We start from the raw sequence: 24,150 nt of genomic DNA, 5'->3' as shown, positions 1-24,150 counted from the left end.
GTTTTTAAAGTAGGGGAGATAATATAGTGGTGAATTAAACCTTTAATGTTGTCATTAAGGGTTAAATTGAAAAATAATAAAAATAGAGAATAACAAGATTAAATTTAATTTGTTTTTATTATATATCTCTATATATATAATTATAATATGTATAACATATTAAAATTAATTAAAATAATTATTATTTATATTTATATATAAATATAAAATATGTATAACATATTAAAATTAATTAAAATAATTATTATTTATATTTATAATTATAATATTTTAGAATTTATTTTTTTTAATTTTATATATAGTTATTTATTTATTTATTCTTAATTAAATTATATATATATATATAATTAATTTATGTTTATATTTAAATTTGTTTATTAATGTATAAAAATTACATTTTTTCTCGAGCATGTGCTTAACGCCTCGATCATAGGCATGTACGTTTTTTAAATGTTTTAATGATGCAAACTCTTTCTTGTTTTAAGAGGCAAATCATTATATTAATAATCCAATTTGTCTTTTATAATCATTATATAATTTTTTTAAGTGTTTTAATGATGCAAAGTCTTTTTAGTCTTTTAAAAGATCCAACTTGTATTACGCCTTGGTTAAACGAGTGTCTCGCAGCAAATACTTTGTTATATTAATAATATATATTTTTTATATAGAAGGAAATGGAATAGGTATATTTGTTTTAGATCAAGGGTAATGGTGAATTAAACGAGCTGTTGTCATTAAGGATTATATGTCGTGGGTTATAGTGAAAAATAGTAAAAAATAAAAATAAGAAGAATAAATTTAATTTGTTTTTTAATAAAATTATAAATAATTTTTTGAGAAATAATTTTTAATATACAAATCATATTAAAATAATAATTATTTATTTTTGTAATCATGGTATTTTTTAATTTATTATTTAAATTTAATTAATAAATATATAAAAATATAAAAATGTGAAATATATATAAAATATAAATAATTTATATTTATTTAATCATACAAATTAAAATAATAATAATTTATATTCGTAATTATGATATTCTAGAATTTCATATTTAAATTTAATTATTAACATACAAAAATTACACTTTCTTTCTCTAAAGAAAAATGTCAAATGCATGTATTTAACTATATGTATTTTTAAGGTTTTAATAAAACCAACCTAGATCCATTTTAATTTCAAATCTATCAAGCTTCGAGAGGGATCAAATCTCTTGTCATGAAAACCTTTTTTTTGAGTGCAAAACTTGAGGAAATGTTTGCTCCTTGAGAGATTTGATCCCTCTTGATGCTTAATAGATAAGGAGTTAAGATGGACCTTGAAGCTCAATAATAGATCAGGAGTGTATGAAGTTAAGACAGTCTACTTGAAGCTTTGTTGTTAGATCGTAAAACCTAATACGCTCCTCTGTTATATCGTAAAACCCAATAAGAATATATACATGTCTTTGCAGGAGTTGAGGATATTACCTATCCCTGATTTAATTTTATTTTTGATCTAATCATTTCATCTCCTAAATAAAACTCAATAACAATTGTATCTAAACTAAGTTGCTATGAACATCTTAGAGACATATTCTAGTGAATTTTCATGAGGAAGTTAAAACCAATGGTTGACAAATTCTGAACTAAGCAAATCCAATAAATTTTAATGCATACAACAAAATATAAACAAAATGTAGGAATGCATGCAACTGATTTTATTTTTTTCGTGTTCGCACTTCTCTTCACACTCAAGAGTAAAATTTCATAAATATAAAATTAAATGAATAACATAAGAAAAATATTATCTTTGAAGGTTATGTAACAAAGTGAGCAAGGTTATTTTTCCCAAGTTTTGCGTGGAAGACATGCATCTGTAGAGCTATAAAGTCTTTGTGTAATGTGCCTCTATTATGTGGTTTTCTTTGCCAAATCGGATATTAAATTTTCTCAAGGTTATTGTTACAAGCCAATTTGTCACATCAACACAATAGGCCTACAAACCGTATCAATTAAAATACTAGAACACTTTGTCATAACTCCTTCACGAAGCCCTAAGAATCACTTCTCCAAAAAGTTTGAGTTTCTAGTACAATTAGGACAAAAACATTGTTTTTAGCCTCAGTGCACCTTGTCTCTTTATCCACCTGCATTCACCGCATGTTACATACCTCTCAGATAGTGCTAGTCAGCACTTATTTCTCCCTTCTATAGGTGCGTTGATTCTAGAAATGCAGACAAAAGAAAAGAAAAGAAAAATCTGAAGTTTCCTCTTCCAGAAGCTTCAAAGGTAGTTTTAACTATTTACCATGGATAGGAGCTCGAATCCCATCTGATCTTATCTTGGAGACCTCAGCTCTTATCCATTGAGCTCATCTTCCCATCATAAGTGGATCTCAAGCCTATATTTATAATTGGATAAAAATTCCTAAACTACCACACTCCTATAAATTTACTACCTCCCATAAGGTTTGGGTTGGATGCTACTACTTTGAACCTAAAGGAGTCATCACATTCATTCATTAGGGTTTGTGTTGAGGTGTGCTTTGTGACAAGGAAGGAAAAGTCAACTTGGGGAGACATCTACAAGATCATCTTCTATTTATGGTTGTAAACTCTCTCCTATATCTATCAATACAAAGATCATCTTGTTCTCCTATATTTGATGTGTTATGTTTGCACTCATATATTTCAATGCCATGTTGATTCATTGAATAGAGATTTTAGATTATGCTACGTGGATTGTGGTTCCTTTTCTTGTTTTAGTCGTATGTGCAGGTTCTAATTATAGCACTTGGAGCTAGAGTTGGGGCTTACAAGCAAGGAGGAAAAGAAGGATTGCTACATATTCTAGGTAGGCTTCTTTCCATTTTCTAATCTCTCTAAGGAAAACTTGAAGCCTTTTTTCTTCTATTGTTCTAGATCAGGCCACTAGATCTAAGGAATTAACGTTTGTCTACCATCGTTAAAATTTCGTATGATAAATTGGCAACTATGCTGGGGACCAATTCTTCCCTTAGTGGTTTCCTTGATCTTAACACCCTTTTCACCTCTTGAAGCGACCTTAATTGACTCACTCAGAAATTGATTGACCTAAAGAAAACATCCTTTTCAGCTTGGTTGAGTTTTTGTGCCGTGTTTTTCTACTGAAACTACCTCAGCAAACCCCCTAATATTGAGACAAAGAGCTTCATCACACTTGTCCCTTCTCTTTACCTACACTACAAAGCACTGGTTCATGTTCTACACCCGTGCTAATCCTTGTAGGATGCAAAAATTTGCATTCCTTATCCTTGCTCCTCATTCAACCCGAGTTCAAAAAGTTTTTTTTGTGTCTCTGAGTTTGTCTTTACCTCTAAAAAGCCATCGTTATGTTTTTTTTTTATTAGCCTTTGGTAAGGATTTCTTTGATTTTTCTTTTTCTTATCAATTAGGTCTTTGGTGAATTTTCACTTGATCGTTGGCTGACTTGAAGAAATTGATATTACAGTTATATTCTATGTGATTTCTTTTATCAATGATGTTGTTGCATCTTAGTTTTCATTCCATTTCAAAGAGAAAAGAAAAGAAAAATCCTATCATTTTGCATATTTTGCATTGCATTTAGGGTTTTGAATGAAATTAGGAAATTAGAGCAGTTGTGTCTAATTTTTTTTATTAGGAAGTGTTGTTTGTTGCATTGTTTGTTTTCTCCATTATTGTTTGAATCTCTTCCTTCTCATAGTTATTTTTTCATCAACAAGTAAATAGTTCATATTATCATGTTAGATTAAATTGTAGGAAATTCAGGTGAACTCATGGTGAGCCTTGAAACTAAAATCTAATTCCAAATAAATTTTAAAATTTTGTAACACTCTCCTCCCACATCTACCCAAGTAACCGACCAACCAGGGTAAACATGTGATGAGAAGTTACTATGATATGATTTGATTGCCTATGTGTTAGTTAAGGAAGTGGAACTAGCAAAATACATCACACATATCTTCCACATTAGCAACATAACTCCTAGGAGTCATCCCAACCACTCAAGTAACCAACCCTTGGGTCCCACTACATTTTTAGACCATTAAACCCCTGAAAGTTCCCTTGATATGGACAAGCATGCGTCCAGGAGGCTTTATATGCTCCCACAACATGGGTATCCATGCGTCTGGGGACTTTTTTCCTCTGACATGTGCTTGCAACTCCAAGATTTGTGCCACTTTTTCAGGCCGAGAGCCCAAGTCACTGCCCAAAACTCGATGACAGGTTCATAAATGAATTATCACAAAAAAACAATGATATATCTACAAAAACATTAACAAGGACTAGACTGGACCCCTACTAGCCATGACACGCATTTCATTAAACATATCACAAATATGAAAGATACAGGCCTTAATAGCAGAACTGAGCATAGGGGTCTCATACTTATCTGATGCTAAGAAGAAGTGATGCCTCAACATATTAGCTACAACTTCATCTATTAGGCCATAGATACATTGTTCATTCATTTAAGAGTAAAAACATGGGCCATAGATACATTGTTCATTCATTTAAGAGTAAAAACATGATGAGAGCCATAGATAGCCACTATCATGATACTTGTTCATAACCAACATAATAACCATAGAGATACCAAGGAAACAACAACCATATAATCCACATATAACCAATACAATACTCATGAAATAATATTGAGAAATAACCTCATATTAATGATGCAAGAGCCAACCAGGTATAGTACTACCATGTTCCACTCGACCATAGATTGGTTGAGCCAAGTCTCTCTTCAGCCAATCACCCCCATGCCATATTCCAAGCATGAATGTGGGATCTCATAAAACATTTCAACCAAAACCATCCAGGGCTTCCCGAGGCCAAACCACCTCAACCCATCAAACAAAGATTCCACCTCACGTTCATACATCACAACCATCACTAGATCGTTCTCTACCAAAGCCTTCCAGAGCTCCAGAGCGTTTATTCTAACTAAGGCTTTCAAGACTAATAACTCAACCCACAACTGTCGTCGGGCTTCTAGAGTGTTTATCCAAACAGGGCTTCAAGGACTAGTAACTCAACCCACCAAGTGCTTCTAGAGAATTTGTCCAACCAAGGTTTCTAGGACTAGTAACTCAACCCAAGCTGTAACAGGGCTTCCAGGAACTAGTAACACAACCCAAGCTAAAGGAAACATGAGAACCAACCATAAAAACAAAGAAATAAACCCACAACATCATAGCTATCCAGGAAATGGAAAGGCTAGGAAATTTCATTGTCAATCCAGAAAATCCTCCATGACAATGACATATCACAACCAAGAAACCACATGCATGTTCCATGCATGCCCAAACTAGCAAGGAAATAACACATGCAACTTGATACCTGCAAGCAAAACCCACTGTTGCTGATGATCCCAATGTCCTCTTGCGCTTTTTCATGTAGTTGGTTCTATCGAAAGTTTGCAACATGAGTAATCCTTGGATGATGAATTAAATTATGCATCCAATGAGTGCTCACACTCAAAATTTGAGTAAAATTGTAAAGAGATGAGTTTAAAATACGAATTGAAAAAGTAGTTTTTTCTTTTTTCCCTCTAAAATTTGATGTTGTTATATAATCTTATTTTATTATTTTCATTATTATTTTATATATTCCTTAGGATACCTATTTTAAACTTCAAAATTTCACTAATGATTATATCATTAGTTCAAGTATAAAAAACCATTTTATCTTTTATTTTTTAAGTTTCACAACCAAACAAAATGACAAATATTACACTAAAAAGAAAAGACATAATATTCTCTTATTATCCTTGGAAACTATTCATAAGTTATAAAAATTAAACCTTTATATTTACATGTTTCAACCTATACTTACTATACATATACATATACATATATAATTTAAGAAAAAAAAAAGACTTAATCCAATGTTTTACCTATTCAAATAAGTGATACAATGAAGCCACGATTGGGGTGGAAATGTAGATTAATATTATCATTCCAAAATAAACATTTTTGTCAATATGTCAATACTAAACATGCACAACAAGCATTAAATGTGATTTATCTAAAGCCATTCTAAATAAGTGATACAATGAAACCACCATTGGGGTGGAAATGTAGATTAATGTGATCATTCCAAAATAAACATTTTTGTCAATATGTCAAGACTAAACATGCACAACAAGCATTAAATGTGATTTTATCTAAAGCCATTCTAAATATGTAATGAAATTTTCATCGTATCGTCTTGCTCTGTCAATTAGGATAATAATTGTTTTTAAATAAATCTTTAACAATGTATATATAATTTTTCAGGCTATACGAACATTATTACTTAAAAGAACACTATTACTTAAAAGTATAATATAACATTGTAATAAGTCAACAATTAAATAAAACTATTTGATTGATATATACTAGATGTTACTAGTAACAAGTTAACATATATTTGGATACATTTATATATATAATTAAAATCATTAATATTTTTTTAATTAAAAAATGTTTTAAAATTTTAAATTAAATAAAAATGTATTTAAATTTTTAAAAGGTATATGATAATCTATATATATTTAATTTGTTGCATTAAGTGGTTATTTCAAATTTAATATGGAGAAAAAAGGTGTAATGTTTAACATTTTGACTTAGCCAAAATTAAATTAATTTAAAATTAAAAAATAAAATAAAATAGAATAAAAACATAAAATTTTCTAGTTTATTTTTTGGTATGGTATTTTTTCTAATTTAGTTTATTTAAAGACTAATAATTAAAAAAGTATAGATCTATGTTAATTCCAGGCGTTAAGAGATATCAAATCTTTTTTCACTGTAAAAAAAATGTTTACATTTCAAGGGAGAGATTTGACCCCTCTTAGTGTTTGGTAGATCCATAATTAAAATAAATCTAAGTCAATGTTATCACAAGAGAGTGTGTATCTATTTGAATATAATATAAGAAGTCTAAATATTTATTTTGATATAATATAAGAAGTCTAAATATTTATTTTGATATAATATTAAGTAAATTGAAAATTAATAAAAAAATATTTATTATTTCATTTATATGAATTTGACAAAAGTACAATTTTTTGTTTTTTATTTTTTATTTTTTCTGAAGGTGGCAAAACCTATCAACTCAGGTGTCAAACCAACAATGAGGACAACCATCTCTGGCTGCTATCCGTGATTGCCGGTTTGACTCATCACTGTTAAATAGGAAACCACGGCACCTGTAATAACCCGCTGGTGGTCCGTAAAAATATATGAAAAATGTTATATAATATTTAAATAATTATAAAAAGGAAAAATAGTCTTTAAATGCTCAAAACATATTTAACAATGTTGGGATGGACATTTCTCTAATGTGATGTGATGTTTTATTTTTAAAACATTGTCTAAATATTAGCACCCGTTGTATATAGGTGTCACACTTTAAACCTAAATTAATAAATTAGCACATAATTTACCCTTCCTTTTGTTTATTCATAGGATATATAATATACTTGGTTTGGTATAATGGTGATATTCATAGGATATATAATATACTTGGTTTGGTATAATGGTGATAAAGAGTCAATGTGAACCTAAATTAATAAAGTAACACATAATTTACCCATTTCTTTTTGTTTATTCACCAGGTAAAGAATATACTTGAGTTGTTATAATGGTGATAAAGAGTCAATTAAGTATAATAACATAAAAAAATTTAAGTAGATGAAGTGATTTTTTCTAATAAATTAGGAGATAAAATTTTAAGTAAATTTGTAATTTTGTTATTGTTTGAAATATATTTTTAAATGTATAAATGTATTTAATGTTCTAAAAAAAATTGGGTATTCGAATTTTACAAATTAAACAATTTAAACTTAAATTTTTAAAAATATTTGTTATGTTTTGGTGGAAAATTAACCAAAAAAATGCCTTGAAAAAGTCATTTCATCTCTACAAACTAAACAACTTAAATTCAAGTTTTTAAAAATCTCACCTACATTTTGGATAAAATTAACCTAAAAAATGCCTTGTAAAAAGCCATTTTGTTTATTAGTTACCTAAAAAATGCCTTGAAAAAAGCCATTTTGTTTATTAGTTAGACTACGTAGTTTTTATATATAAAAATTAAACCATATATCTATATGGTGTTGGGCATGAAAATTTAGTTTTACCATAAAATCATTGTAAATTTGGAAGAATGAATGAATGATATTTTAACTTTCACTAGACTAAAAATAGTTTATGGGACCACCAACCTTTTTGTTTTTGATCTTTTGCAATTCAATCCTTTTCTTATTCAAATTGATGATGAGTTGACCCAACCTTTTAACTATCCCCTCACTGAAAAGACAATGCCAAGGGACCAATGCTAACGTATTGCCATAATTGCCTCTGATGTCTTTGAAAGCATCACATTCCAAAATGAAATCTTTTTTCGATTGCACTTCTCGAGAAGTGCAAAAAATATACACCCGTTCTTCCCAAGTGTCTTTAGGTCTTTTGCACTGTCTCGTTTCACACCGAATTTGATGAGTTAGTTCTTAATTGAACAATACGAATCTTTTCTCTCCACAGAATGCTAGCTCCATTGTACTTCTTTTTGTTGGAGATCACAAATGAGATTGAATTCCTAAACATAGTACTTTTTCTTTCTACCCAACTCTTTTCCCCATATACTTACGAAACTTCTCCATAACATCATAATAAAAAATAATATTAATATATATTCATAAATAATAAAAAATAATAATATATTCCTAAATAATAGTTAATAATATTTCTCTGGTCTAAGAACTTGGTTTTTAAAAGATCCAACTTGCATTAGGCCTCGGTCAAACGAGTTTTTCGGAACAAATACTTTGTTATAATATATTATATGTAATATGTAGGGAATTTATTTTTTTATATATATAGCAAAGGGTAATGAATAGATTCGTATTTGGTGGTTAACACGAGAACGAGGTCAGAGGCCACCCACTTACAAATACCCCACGTTCAAGATGCTCTAATAAGTCTTTCAATATTCATTCAAATGGGCCACGACCCTCATCCATCCCACGGAATTTATATCATAAATTTAGTAAAACATGTAACCCCACACCACTACCCACCCCACCTTATGATATCAAGCTTGGCCCTAGATACTAGGCATATAGGTTTTTTTGATGCTTTAATGATGCAAACTCTTGCTTGTCTTAATAAGCAAATCATTATATTAATAATCCAATTTGTCTTTTCTAATTATTATATCGATTTTTAAAAGTGTTTTAATGATGCAAAGTCTTTCTGCTCATTTAAAAGATCCCACTTGTATTAGGCCTTGGTCAAACGAGTGCCTTACAACAAAACTTGTTATATTAGTAATACATAGTATATATGGAAAAGGAATAGTTACCTTTTTTTATATCGAGAGGTGTTTTTAAAGTATGGTAGATAATATAGTGGTGAATTAAACGAGATGTTGTCATTAAGAGTTAAATTGAAAAATAATAAAAAAATAGAAAATAATAAAATTTAATTTAATTGGTTGTATTATAATTTTTTTAATTATAATAAGTATAAGATATTAAAATTAATTAAAATAATAATTATTTATATTTAGAATTATAATATTTTAGAATTTATTTTTTAAAATTTAATATATATATAAGTTATGATTATCAAATTTAAGAAGGACGCTAATTTTATGTATGACAATAGTAATTTGGAGGAAGTGTCTTCCTACAAGTACTTAGGAATTGATATTCATCACAAGCTCAACTAGAGCTATAGCATTGAGAAAAGGATTAATGGGGGATGGAAAGTTTATTTTGGTCTTGAAAATAATTGTAAAATGGCAAACCTCGTAATATGGGATAGAAAGAAGTTCCTCTTTGAAACTTTAGTCACTCTGGTTATCTTATATGGATCTGAGGTTTGGGGTTGTAGCATCTCTAGAGAATCCTGGAGAAAGATTGAGCAAATCCAGAAGCGTTTTATAATGCATAACCTCAAAATTAAAAGCAACACGCCCTATCCTATCCTCCTTATAGAAGTGGGTCTTTCCCCTATCGAGAGCCTAGCTATGACTAGGCTTTTGTTGTACAAGCACAAACTCAATAACATAGGAGACCATAGTCTTCCTAAGCTAGCTTTAAATACCAGCCAAAACCACCTAAGGCTCAAACGAGGTTGGTATAAAGACGCCAGGGCTTGGTTAAACCATTGGGAGATCGACGAGAATGTTGTATTACAAAACATTAATAACATTAAAAATATTGTTACTTCTAAGTTCAAAGAAAAAATGTGGTGTGAGAAAGATTTAACAACTAAAAGAAAATTAAGATATTATAAGGAGGTCATCAATCCCACCCTAGAAGATAAAATGTATCTTTCTGTTTTAACTAGCTCAAAGAAGAAAATTAATATAGCCAAGATTAGAAAGAACTCTGATGAGCTCCATAGTGAAAAGGGTCATTGGGCAGTTCCTAAAACACCATGGATGGAAAGGTTCTGCCATCTCTGTAAGAATACGAACATCGAGGATGAAAATCACTTCCTCTTAGAGTGCCCCACATACAACCACATTAGATCTCAGTGTCAAAATATTTGTTGCAATACTGACCTTCCTAGCCTTTTACGTTGTCAAAATTACAATGAGCTCAGGAGGCTTCTCTCCAAGATTTTTGAGCATAGGAATAAAATCTTAAACCAAATTAAATAATTTGTTTCTTTAGGTCTGATAGACCAAAGTTTGGTCTAAGTGAACGTTAACCACCATCATCATATATATGTATATATAACATTTATGCTTATAATTAAATTTAACTAATAACCTATAAAAACTACATTTTTTCTTAAGCATGTAAGTTTTTTAAATGTTTTAATGACACAATCTCTTTCTTGTTTTAAGAGGCAAATCATTATATTAATAATCTAAGTTGTCTTTTATAATCATTATATAAATTTTTTAAGTGTTTTAATGATGCAAAGTTCTTTCAGTTTTTTAAAAGATCCAACTTGTATTACGCCTTGGTTAAACAACAAATATTTTGTTATATTAATAATATATTTTTTTTATAGGGAAGGAAATGGAAGAGTTATAATTTTTTTTTATATCGAGGGGTGTTTTTTAGAGTGAGGGAGATATTATAATAGTGAATTAAACGAGATGCTGTTATTAAGGGTTATATGCTGTGGGTTTTATTGAAAAATAATAAAAAATAAAAATAATAAGATTAAATTTATTTTATTTTTTAATAAAATTATAAATTAATTTTTGAGAAAGGATTTGTAATATATATATTATATTAAAATAATAATGATTTATTTTTGTAATTATGGTATTTTATAATTTATTATTTAAATTTAATTAATAAATATATAAGAATATTTTTATACATATAAATGTGAAATATATATAAAATATAAATAATTTACATTTATTTAACTATACAAAATTAAAATAATAATGATTTATATTAGTAATTATGATATTTTAGAATTTCATATTTAAATTTAATTATTAACATACAAAAATTATACTCTCTTTCCCTAAAAAAAAATGCCAAATGCATGTATTTAACTATATGTATTATTAAAGTTTTGATAAAACCGACCTAGATCCATTTTAACTTCAAATCTATCAAGCGTCGAGAGGGATCAAATCTCTTGTCGTGCAAACCTTTTTTCCGAGCGCAAAACTTGAGGAAATGTTTGCACCTTGAGAGATTTGATCCCTCTCGATGCTTAATAGATCAAGAATTAAGATGGATCTTGAAGCTCAATAATAGATCAGGAGTGTATGAAGTTAAGACAATCTACTTGAATCTTTGTTGTTAGACCGTAAAACCTAATACACTCCTCTGTTATATCATAAAACCCAATAAGAATATATACTTGTCTTTGCGGGAGTTGAGGATCTTAACTATCCCTGATTTAATTTTATTCTTAATGTTAGATATAAGGCTTTTGTGATCCATAATGTAGAGAGTAGTCTTTCGGATTAATCACATTGTAAGGATTGGGTCGACGTTTCGAACCAACTAATGTGGTTCATCCTCAGGACAAGGTGAGAAACCAAACGATCTGAGAGAATAAATAGCAAGGATGCATCATGGTTCAGGGTAAGCCGTTCAAAACTAACCGTTGGTAAAATGAAATTATTTAGGAATATGTGATGAAAAGATGTATATTAAGTTAGAAAATAATTGTTATGTAATAATTGATTAATTAATATCGAATTTGTAAATAATTTATCAATTTAAATAATAATATAATCTAAGAATAACTAATTTACGTGATATTATTAGTTAGGGTTGATTTATTCAAGGTGAGTTAGGTAGAAGACTAGCCGTTATCATTAATAAATTAGTTAATAATAATCTTAAAAATAATTAATATCTTTATCAATTAAAATAATAATATTATCTAAGCATAATTTATTTATGTAATATTAATATTTAGGGTTGATCTATTTAATGCGAATAAGGTGGAAAATATTATAAAAACAATTAATATATATAATAATATTTTGTTGAGAATTAATTGTTAGGTAAAGAATTAGTTCATAATTAAACTAATTTATTTTTCAAGTCAAATAATAATATCATCTATGAATAATTTATTTATATAATATTATTAGTTAGGGTGCATTAGGTAGAAAAACTAGTCGTTTTCATAGTAATTTGGTTGATAATTTTATTAAAAATGATTAATTGATGTAATTATTATGTAATAAATTAATTATTTATATAATACTATGAGCTAAAATAATCATTCAAGATTCTATTAGTTGGGAAAGATTTAATTAAGGAAAATTTGGTTCAAACTTCATTACTAGGAATGATTCAAAAATAAATATTATGAGACCATCAAAGGAAAGAGGGTAGTTTATCCTCCTTAAAAAGGGAAAAAAGAAAAGATAGGGTAAAGGTAATACCATTAGCAAGAAGAAAGAAAACAAAATTAGGATAGAAAACCACTGAAGATGAAAAAATATAAGGGTGAGGAAAGCGCGCCAAATTTATGAAGCGAGAGCTGGAACCAGCTTTTACTTAATTTCCAGCCATCATCCCTATTGAGGTTTTTGGCATGCCTTTCAATCTCAATCACTTCCCTGAGCTTCCTGTGGTGGAAATGATCAATCTTAGCGATGACTTTGGATTCTTCAATGAAGACATGGTGTTTTGATTTCTCAGCATGTCTGCAAGAGCCGAGGTGCGGGAGCAATTGTGTCTGATGTCAGCAGCATGTTCACTGATCCTTTGCTTAATAGATCTTCCTGTTTCTCCAATGTAGGGGATACCACAGTAGTAGGGAACGGGGTAGACCCCTTTTGAGTCCTTTGGGTCAATAGGGTCCTTAACCAATCTAAGAGAATTTTTAATGGTATTGAGAGGTTTGAAGGAGGAAGAAACATTAGTCTTCTTAAGAATATGGGCAATCCTATCCGTGGTTCCTTGGATATATGGGAGATAAATCTTAGGAATAGGATCAGCAAGAGTGGATTTAACCCTCGGCTCTTTGCTAGCTCTGTGAAAGGCGTTGAGGCTAAGGGGTCTACTATACCCATTGTTCTCAAAAACCTCAAGAAAATGAGACTTCTCCTAATCAAGGTGGTCATCATCAGAGATTCTTAGAGCACGGGTAGTGAGAGTGCTGAGAACCCTGAATTTCTGAGCTGGGAAATGATGAGAATTAGCATGGAGGTATTGTTCTATGTGAGTCTTCTTTTGAAAAACTTGGTGACAAATGGAACCATCATCCCTCCTAGAAAGGAGAATGTCGAGAAAGGAAAGGAGACCATTCTCCTCAACCTCCATAGTGAACTTGATGGAATCTGAAAGAGAATTTAGGTGGTTGAGGAACAGATCTAGTTTCTCCCGTCCATGAGGCTGGATGACACAAGTGTCATCGACAAACCTCTTCCATTTTTTAGGACAGAATTTGGTAAATGCAAGGGCCCTTGTCTCAAAATCTTCCATAAACAAGTTTGCAACAATGGGGGAGAGAGGGGAGCCCATCACAACACCACAGGTTTGTTCATAGAACTCGCCTTGGAATCTGAAGAAAGTAGAGGTGAGGCAAAGGCCAACTAACTTGGAAGTGTCCTTATCAGTGATGCGATTAATGATATCAATAGCTTCTTGGATGGGGATTTTGGTGTATAAGGAAACGACATGAAACCTCACCAATAAATCTCTAGGATCTAATTTGATATCTTTCCATTCTTGAATGAAGGAGGCAGAGTCTTTCACAAAAGAATCAATGCAACCTACAAGAGGTTTGAGCTTTTGGGCTAGGAACTTAGCCATAAGATAGGATGGACCGTTAATGGTATTAACAATAGGTCTCAAGGGGGCACCAGATTTATGAATCTTCGGAAGACCATAGATTCTAGGGGTAAGGGGGCTACTTACAATGAGCTTACGGGAAAGGGGATTAGGAGATGGATCTGCTTTAATCGCTGAAGAAACCTCCTTAGAAATGGATTTAAGGGGATTTTTCTTAAGATTGATGTAACTCCCACTACTAGATATATGTTCTACCATTTCATGGACATAATCATACTTGTCAAGAATGAAAATAGCTCCACCCTTGTCCGCCTTAAGGACGACAATGTCGAGGTCATCCCTTAGGGTTTTAAGAGCAAGAAACTCAACCTTTCTTAGCTTCTTCTTAGGAGGTTTAGCCTTCCTAAGAACAGTGGCGAAATCTTGTCTGATAGTCTCCTTGATATTGTCTGGAAGGTCCTTGATCTCGTATTCGATGCTACAGATGATGTCATCAGTAGGAATCTTATTCGGGGCAAGGGAAAAATTGAGACCCTTATTGAGGAGACTAAAGACGGAGGGATCAAAATTTTTGCTCGAAAGATTAATAACATTCTTAAAACCTACCATATTATTATTATTATTATTATTTGTAGTTGTTGTTATTATTATTATAGTAGTAGTTGTTATGATTATTATTATTATTATTATTATTAAACTTGAAAGAGGAGTTATTATTATAAGTGAAGTCATTTGTATTAATAGTATTCTTATTATTTTTGTATTTAATTGAATTTTTAGAGCATTTATTATATTTCTTCATGTTATTATTAATATTGTCAAAATATTTTTTATAATAGGGAAGTGAGGGAGAACGAAGAAAATCAAAATTAGGGAAGGAGTTACCGGTCTTGTTAATAATATCGACAATAATCAACTTATCATTAACATGCATGAGGGAGGAGCTGAGAACGAAATCTGAGGGAGTGTTACTGGGAAATCTAGTGTCTATGCAGAGCTGCTAGTCCCACTAAGGCTGGTAGCTACCTTAGAAACAAACAAACTAAAACTACTTTCGTTTTCCCTTTATGAGAAGTAGATAAGAGGGGAATAAAGGAGACCAACCTCTGTCTTGCGCTTGGTTCCTTGCTTGATTCCTCTCCCTTCTGATAGATCTTTGCCGCTCGTTTCCTCATCTACCCAGCTTCAAAGAGAACCTGTAGAATCAAAGCAGCATAACACTATCCAAGAACATAGATCTATTATCATAAACAATATAGGACCAGAAATATATTGACCACACAAATGCATATATCATCAATCATACAAGAATGTGGAGGAAAACTTGAATAGCTTTATTAATAATCAATAATAGCAAAGAGGATTACAGCCAATTGTTCTGACCCAGCATCATCCTCTCTGCAAGAAAGCCCTTCTTCACCTCATGAAAAGCTTAGCTCACCCAACACTATGATGTTGCACCAAGAAACCAGTAGCACTTCCTTACAAGATACAAAATTCCAGCCTCTGGATCTCTGGGATGAGGGATCCATATATAGATGTTTGCAAGAGGGGTGAGTCATCTTTTGAGATTTGATTAGTGTCCTCTCTCTGATAGTTCTTGATTCCACTTGGAGATTGATGATCTCTTACTCATCCTTGGGCGAATGCAGAGAGGCAAGTGTCACAGGAGAAGTTTCTGGAAGATTCCATGATCCTCCACCTTGCAGATTGACCCTACCATTTGTCCATTCTCGCCCATCGCACCCCATAGAAGGGATTTTCAAGATGCATCGTACCTCCCATGTGTATTTAGGTGGGATGCAGCGCACTTTGACCATGGAGTAGGTGAGATGGTCCAGTTTTGACCAGTTCTGAGTAGCTTTTCATGGAGAACTTCTGGGAGAAGATGTAATCAGTTGACCTTGTTCTTTTAGAGGTCAGAACAACACTTTTAGGGACTTAAGATCCCTTGGTTTATGGACATTTATGATCGGGGTTGCAGTGCCCAAAAATGTCTATAACAGTTGCCCCCTAAAGCATGAGGTCGTTAATCTGTTGATGTCGGGTGAAATGCTTTATCATGAGGATTTGAAGTTTTTTCAAGCTGGAAGGCGACCTGTAATAAGATACAATACAATACATTATCTTCATAATATTTTCATGATCTAGCTGAGGCAGGCATTCCCATGCTCAGCTTTATAAATTCATTTTCATGTACATAAGACAGACAATCGTCTGAGTGTAGACTGATGATTCTGGTAGATCCATCATCCCTTAGGTTGGATGATTATCTGCGCAGTAATGATGTAAATTAGATGTCTTTATTTTCCTGAATATATATCGCAACCCGGATGGATGAAACTAGATCCGAGGTCTTCAATCTCGTTCGATCTTCACTCAAAGTACAAGTCGATCCATGTGAGAGATGTTCTGGAGTCGAACATGGAAAGACATCCCCTGATTACCAGTCAATGATGTAAGATGTTAACAGGCGCGAGAGGAATCACGATAATGATGATGACCCTCAAGGTACTACAGTACAATTCACGTGGTGTGAATAAGGGACTTGGCGTCGAACACCACGCAAAATATTTCGGTCGAAGGCCATTGATGTAAACCTGTCGCCGGAAGTGAGAAACTTGCCATTGAGGCATGCAAGTTTCAAAGTACTAAAAGGGTTGTTCCTAGATCGACTTCTTGGATAATGAGCTAATGTCGACAAGAAGCGATTCGTCATAGGAGGGACTTAGTGAATCCCAAATCAATGACACGGAACGGAGCAAATGATTTTAATGGAGGTGAAAACGATTTGGTGATATAAGGTTCAGGGTGGCGGTCATGAAAGAATGGAGCGTAAATGTATTGCAGTGGGTGAGACACATGTGAATTCTCTGAGCGACTTCTCTTGAACATATCGGCGACACTGACATGATGGATTGGTAGCGTTAACCCCAAATATGGATGGTGTGGTGGACCCATGGTGATATGACCAGTGAACGGAACAACCCAACCTGACTCGGATGCAGAGTGAAAGTGTCATGTTCAAGAGCGACTTGCTACCAATAAAGTTTCTTCAAGTTTTCTTCCCAATTTTTCCCCAGTCATTGCTGACCAGTACCTCTTTATTTTTGTCAAGCTTGAGGAGGATAACATATGCTTGTTCTATAATTTTCCCTTCGGGCAAACCCATCGCTATGTTTTAACGAGCCTAGCGATAGTGAAACTCATTCTTGTCTGTATGGAAAAGTTTGTCGCTATTCGGTTTTAACGAGTTTAACGACAAGAATAACTTGGTCCTTTTCAATTTTAGAGAGTCTGAAAAATGGACGTAAAGAAAACTCCAATAATCCTTTTTCGTCATATAATCCCTTGAGTCCGAAAAAGTATAAAACAATACAAAAGGGATGAATTTTCGGTACTTTTAACGAGCCGAACAAAACAAGCGCTCGATCTTTTTGTGTAATGATCCCTCAAGTCCAAAAATATTAAAATCTAAAGGAGGGATAGCACTTCCGGTCACTTTAACGACCTAGAAAGGCCAATTGCTCGGCAATCTTTTCATATTATACGAGTCAGTTGAAAAGAGCTTAAAGGAGACTCATTTTTTGAGGAACGAGTGATAAATTCGGGTAGCAACTGATTCCAGGTAAGGTTTGGAATTTTCCAATCATGGCAGTGTCACAAAGATGGCTAACAGGATCACTCTTCGCAGCTGTTCCTCAAAAGGGTAAACAATCAAATGGAGGTGAATGATCGGCCAATATAGAGTGGAGGTGATGATGAGAACACAACCAAGGCTTCAAAGCTGATGATAATACATTCACGAAAGTTATTTACCGAAAAATAGTTCATTTTTTAATGAGCTTAAACTCTGGGGGAACATTTGCTCATTGCTTATATTTATTTTTTAACGAGCTTGAATTCCGTGTTAAAACTGCTTGATCAATCCAGTCGTATAATAAGGATGTCTCATATAAAAACGACATTTTTTCAAAGCTTTGCCCCACATCCTTTCTTTATGAAAGTTAGGAAACGACCAATCCTACGAGTTTAAAGGGTTAGAGGACCTACAAATTTAAAAAATAAATGGTCGCTCTTCGCTTGCATGCCAAAAGGTTTGCATGCCCCCAGGTATAGTGAAGTAGAGTTTCTAGGTTACCCCTCAATTTGTAGACAAAACATTTGTTTTATCGAGAAAGGCCTACCTTTTCCAAGTTACCCCTCAATTTGCAGACAAAACATTTGTTCTATCGGGAAAGGCCTACCTTCTAACAGAGGTATCTTATTTCGGTCTAACCCCATTTTCCTAAATGGACGGGTATGTCAACCAGTCATATATCCTTCGCGGAAACCTACCCTATACCCAAGGTTTTCCTGTCGAAACAGGCCAGGGTGCATGCCCCCTGGGTTTCAGTCATATCCTCTGAATCACTTGCGCTCATCAGGAGGACAGACTGGGGATTGATGAGACATTCCTTGCATGAAAAGACCATTCAGGGATGGTATATGACTATTTTCTATGTGTGAACCGGGGAATGAAAGCTGGTCTACGAGCTTGACCACTCTTCCTTCATGCGGAAAACACATTACTCTAAAGAGTGAGGAGACAATGGCTCCCATGCAATAAATATAGTCACTTCCAAGGAGTAGATTATAATCCAGGGGTCCTTGGACTACCATTACGTTCATGTGAACAGTTTTCCTTCTCAATGTTATCGGCACATTAGGAAGGATCCCTAACGGTCGACTGGTTCCTTTGTCAAAGCCTGTTAGATTTCTCATTTCAGGCAAAAGCGATGGCGAACCAAGCACTTTCCAAGCAGTCGAGGAAAGGATACTCACAGAGGCCCCTTCATCTATGATGGTACCGGCCATGACCATTTTGTATATTTGAGCAATGATTCGAAATGGTACACTAGCCGGTAAGCGGGGTCTGCCTAGTAGATTCCAATCGAAGGAAACAACTAGGTTGCTTGGAGGTGGGACCGAATAGACGGCTGGATATGACTCTGACGAACTTCTTTCCTATGGTAAAGGAACGGGTAGACTGCCACCATGTTCATCGGAGTCTGTGCTTACGAAGAGAATTTGGATGGTGTCGTTTCTGTTCTCTCCGTTGATTGTATCATCTGAAGATGGATCCTCTGAAGGCAAGACCGGGTCAACTGCCGCCTCGACCTTTGACTTTCATCCGGTGTGGATTTAGATGGTTTATCTTCAATTATAGATGCTTCGGCCGACCATAAGGGCGTGTCATCCAGATTTTCAACTAGTTACGGACTCGGCAAGAGTTTCTTATATCCAGGAGGAAGCCGTAACGGTGAAACCGGACAGTCGTCCAAAACTCTTTTAGCCTCGTCTAAGAAGGGACAATGGTGGACGGCGTGATCGCCTTCACACAGTTTACAAGGAAATTTACATTTTCCTTTTTGTCCAGGGGCTTCACTTTCACTAGTTGACGGTGTACTTTCAACATGATCATCAGAGGTTGATGACACTGGATTGTGCAAACGAGGAGACCAGTCCCTTAAGATCCAAGGGATGCAAGGACAATCTCGATGATAGTGGTCTCCTTTGCAAATGACACATGGCGATTTAGGCCTGGATGGTGCAATGTGTGGATTTTCGCTAGACGATGCTTGGTTGCCCCTTTTCGCCTTTGGCTCCTTCTTCTTCTTCTCTTTCTTCTTCTTCTTCTCCTTCTTCTTCTCGGTTACTTGATTTTTGACTTTACCAGCTTCATCAAGCGAAGAGGAAGGAGGAGAGGAAGAGTTGGACGAAGTAGGAGGTTTGGGGGTAACTCTGGTATCGTTTAGTTTCCGACTTGATTGTTCAGGAATCACGGTGTTATGAACGACAGAGGTTGAGAACAGCCATACGGGAAAGCCAATTGTCAATCTTGGAAGTGACAATGTGGCCATATGGGGTGCACCAACATCTCCCCAAGAGGAGAAAGGACTAGGATTTCCCCCAAGGGGAACTCCTTGGTTGGTGGACTCCATTTTTCTCAACCTAAGACCAACGTATGAAAGGTGATATTTATTACGATTAAAATAAATTTTAGACTCTTTGACACAACTTGTTTTTTCAATTTTTAAGAGTCGAGAAAAAACAAAAAATGACTCTAGTCGCCTTCGATTTTTAATGAGCCTGAAGTGACAAGTTCTCAGATGGACCTTTTCCCTTAAGGAGTCTGAAAAGGAATGAAATAGGCTGCTATGGAAATCTAGATAGAGGGATTACCAAACCAATCGCAAAACTGCAGAATAATTTTTACGATACGGCAGTCAATCTTCCTGAATGCTGTTTTCAGTGCATTGCGATCGATAGGGAGGCAGACACGGCTTCCTATGGATAAAGGATAAACCCTATTGTGGTCTCCCAATATATACTCGATGGTACGTGGGAGCACAAGTCCGTACTGGCACTTATTGTCTCAAAGTGGAGGAATCACCCAACCATCAATGAAAACAACAGTTACCAGGCTTTACGACGCCGGAATACGTCTCTAGCCTAGACTTCTAAATGTTGTGCGTTAGGTTCCAAAGCGTTTTTAGATTCATTAAATTTATTTTACAGTTGATCTTGCTTAAGAAATTTTCCTTTCAGGTTCACTGCGTGATGTAGATGTACAATTCCTAAAATGCAATCTAAGATGATAAACAATCGTTTAATCTTCTTTTTGCAATGAAAATCCTAGCTACTAAGGAAAGAGAGATGATAATCTTTTAACATAGAGCAGAGAGCACACACTATATGCACTGTCCTAAATCAAACCAACAAACAGTCTAAATGAAAATGCACATGCATGTATTTGTTTTCAGCCTTCTTAATGTGTGAATGATAAAAAGAAAGCTAAGCGCAAATCTGAATTGTTTTCAAAGCGACATTACTAACAAGTTTATTTTCAAGACAAAATGAAGATAATGACGACACTTTGCGATTTGGAATTGAAAACTTGCTTTCGACACTTGAAAAACTACTAATTCAAATCAAATACAAGAGTAACAGTGTAATCGACTATCAAGAACAATCGGATTCTCTTCTATGACTGAAAACGACACTTGCGACACTTTCAAATCAAGAAACGACAGTTCAATTACGCTACTTCTTTGTAAAAGAGAACTGAAAATGGCTCAAAATACATAAAAACATTTACAGTTCTTTGCATAATGGAGGCGGAATAATGGCAAGGAAGGGGGTTTCAACAGAGGTGTACTGACTACAGACAGCAAAACTCCTGAATAGAGCTGAAAAGAGTGAACACAGAAACCAAAATCTAAGAGCAGAAAAGGCCTTGTCTGATCAGCGCACCTGTAACACAGGGAAAAAGAGATGCAGCGCACCTACTACACTCGGGAAGTGCGATGCATCCAGAATCCAAAGAAGAGACAGTGCGATGGACCAGGGATGAGACTTTAACTGGGTTCCGAGTCACAGTTTGCAGCTCAGTTCAGGGATTTAGGCCGAGCAAGTGGTAATCAGTAAATCAATCACAGGGGTAGATCTAAGGAGGTTACTAGAGCCACCACAAGGGCAATTAGAGAGCTTGTAAATCGATTGTTCAGTTCATAAACAAAACCCAGAGATAGACTGAAGCAGCATTGATCTACTTTGCACTTGCATAGCAAATGCAGTTCGAAGGCTAGCTGGCTTGACTTCAGGCTCCGTCTGTAAGTTTATAAAGTAAAAAAATGTAGATAAACAAACAATCTATTCGCTCCCCAGTGGAGTCGCCATTTTGTTACCGGGAAATCTAGTGTCTATGCAGAGTTGCTAGTCCCACTAAGGCTGGTAGCTACCTTAGAAACAAACAAACTAAAACTACTTTCGTTTTCCCTTTATGAGAAGTAGATAAGAGGGGAATAAAGGAGACCAACCTCTATCTTGCGCTTGGTTCCTTGCTTGATTCCTCTCCCTTCTGATAGATCTTTGCCGCTCGCTTCCTTGTCTACCCAGCTTCAAAGAGCACCTGTAGAATCAAAGCAGCATAACACTATCCAAGAACATAGATCTATTATCATAAACAATATAGGACCAGAAATATATTGACCACACAAATGCATATATCATCAATCATACAAGAATGTGGAGGAAAACTTGAATAGCTTTATTAATAATCAAGAATAGCAAAGAGGATTACAACCAATTGTTCTGACCCAGCATCATCCTCTCAGCAAGAAAGCCCTTCTTCACCTCATGAAAAGCTTAGATCACCCAACACTATGATGTTGCACCAAGAAACCAGCAGCACTTCCTTACAAGATACAAAATTCCAGCCTCTGGATCTCTGGGATGAGGGATCCATATATAGATGTTTGCAAGGGGTGTGAGTCAGTTTTTGAGATTTGATTAGTGTCCTCTCTCTAATAGTTCTTGATTCCACTTGGAGATTGATGATCTCTTACTCATCCCTGGGCGAATGCAGAGAGGCAAGTGTCACAGGAGAAGTTTCTGGAAGATTCCATGATCCTCCACATTGCAGATTGACCCTGCAATTTGTCCATTCTCACCCATCGCACCCCATAGAAGGGATTTTCAAGATGCATCGTACCTCCCGTGTGTATTTAGGTGGGATGCAGCGCACTTTGACCATGGAGCAGGTGAGATGGTCCAGTTTTGACCAGTTCTGAGTAGCTTTTCATGGAGAACTTCTGGGAGAAGATGTAATCAGTTGACCTTGTTCTTTTAGAGGTCAGAACAACACTTTTAGGGACTTAAGATCCCTTGGTTTATGGACATTTATGATCGGGGTTGCAGTGCCCTAAAATGTTTATAACAGGGAGGGGGGAAGGAATCATCAAGGGAGGGGGAGGTTGCGACATTGCACTCATCCAAGTGTAGAGGAGGAGGGATGGCATACGAAGGAGAAGAGGGGAGTAGAGCGCAAGGGGGCAGGGACGCCATGGGGCAGGAAAAAGCTTGGACGGAGGACAAAGAAAGCTTGGATAAGATAGGAGCTTGGAGCAGGTTCATCGCAGGGTGAGTAGGAGGTAATGTACCAGAGCAGGAGAGGTTACACTCGACAAAACAGAATTCAACGGAACAAAAGGTAACACATCCACTGGATCTATCACTGTATCTGCGTGATGAGAGCTTCTAAAGGAAGAGAGAGAGGCTAGAGATGAGGGCGAAATCAAGACAGCCAGCGATGGGGACCGAGAAGGAGCAGAGACTAGGGACGAAACTGAGGAAGACGATGCAGAGAATGCAAGAGACCGTGGCGAAGAGGAGGACAGAAAGGCCGATGCAGATCCAAATGACCTTGAAGCTGAATTTTATGATTAGTGGTGTAATATTTGGGGTCGCTCGTTGGTGGGCCGACCCACATGGGCCGGGCAAGTTCAAACCCCACAGATCTCCTCGACATGACGCTGTCATATGGTCAGGTGGGCCCGGGTCTCCGGTGGTCCGACCCATAATTATATTATCTAAATAATTTCGTTGGAACGTATTTTTCATTCGGTTGGCCGGGTTGGTGGCCTGCCAATCGAAATTTATTATTTTTTTTTTTTTTTTGTTATATAGTCCATATGAGCCAAAAAAAATTGCCAAGTTTTGAGGGTCACTGGTAAAACTAAAGTGGCAACAAATTCGCCCATTCTGACCATCGAATTTCGTGTGCCGTCCCTTTGCCAAATTGTTGCCCCGTCAGTGGCTACCACTTGACCTAGTTTGAAGATAAATTTGATAGGCTATATCTTGAGCATACAAACTCGGATTTGAGTGTCGTTCTTGGAATCAAGATGACAAGGAATACGATTTGGTCCTAGTTTCATTTCAATCTGGTGACTTTCATTTTTTAGTTTTTTTTTTTTTTTTCAAAGCCACTTCTATTTCTGGAGCCACCTGGATAATTTATCAACTGCCGACATTAGTAAGCACAACAATGACCTTTACCCCAATAGAAATCAATCATAGGGATTCACCCA

General features: G+C 34.6%; 1 protein-coding gene across 1 annotated transcript; it reads right to left on the bottom strand.

Annotated features, from left to right (window-relative positions):
* Window positions 1-13,549: 13,549 nt before the first annotated feature.
* LOC149216436 (uncharacterized) lies at window positions 13,550-14,845 on the bottom strand. The gene has a single exon (XM_089389956.1). It carries the CDS (start codon window positions 14,843-14,845, stop codon window positions 13,550-13,552), a length of 1,296 nt encoding a protein of 431 aa, XP_089246082.1.
* Between the last annotated feature and the right edge of the window lie 9,305 nt (window positions 14,846-24,150).

This window comes from Pinus tabuliformis, chromosome 1_1 (assembly GCF_031772625.1).
Source record: "Pinus tabuliformis cultivar Carrire ecotype Pingquan chromosome 1_1, CPIR1, whole genome shotgun sequence".
NCBI lineage: Eukaryota > Viridiplantae > Streptophyta > Pinopsida > Pinales > Pinaceae > Pinus > Pinus tabuliformis.
Note: the sequence above shows the minus strand (reverse complement) of the source record. Positions and strands in the feature narration are given on the sequence as shown.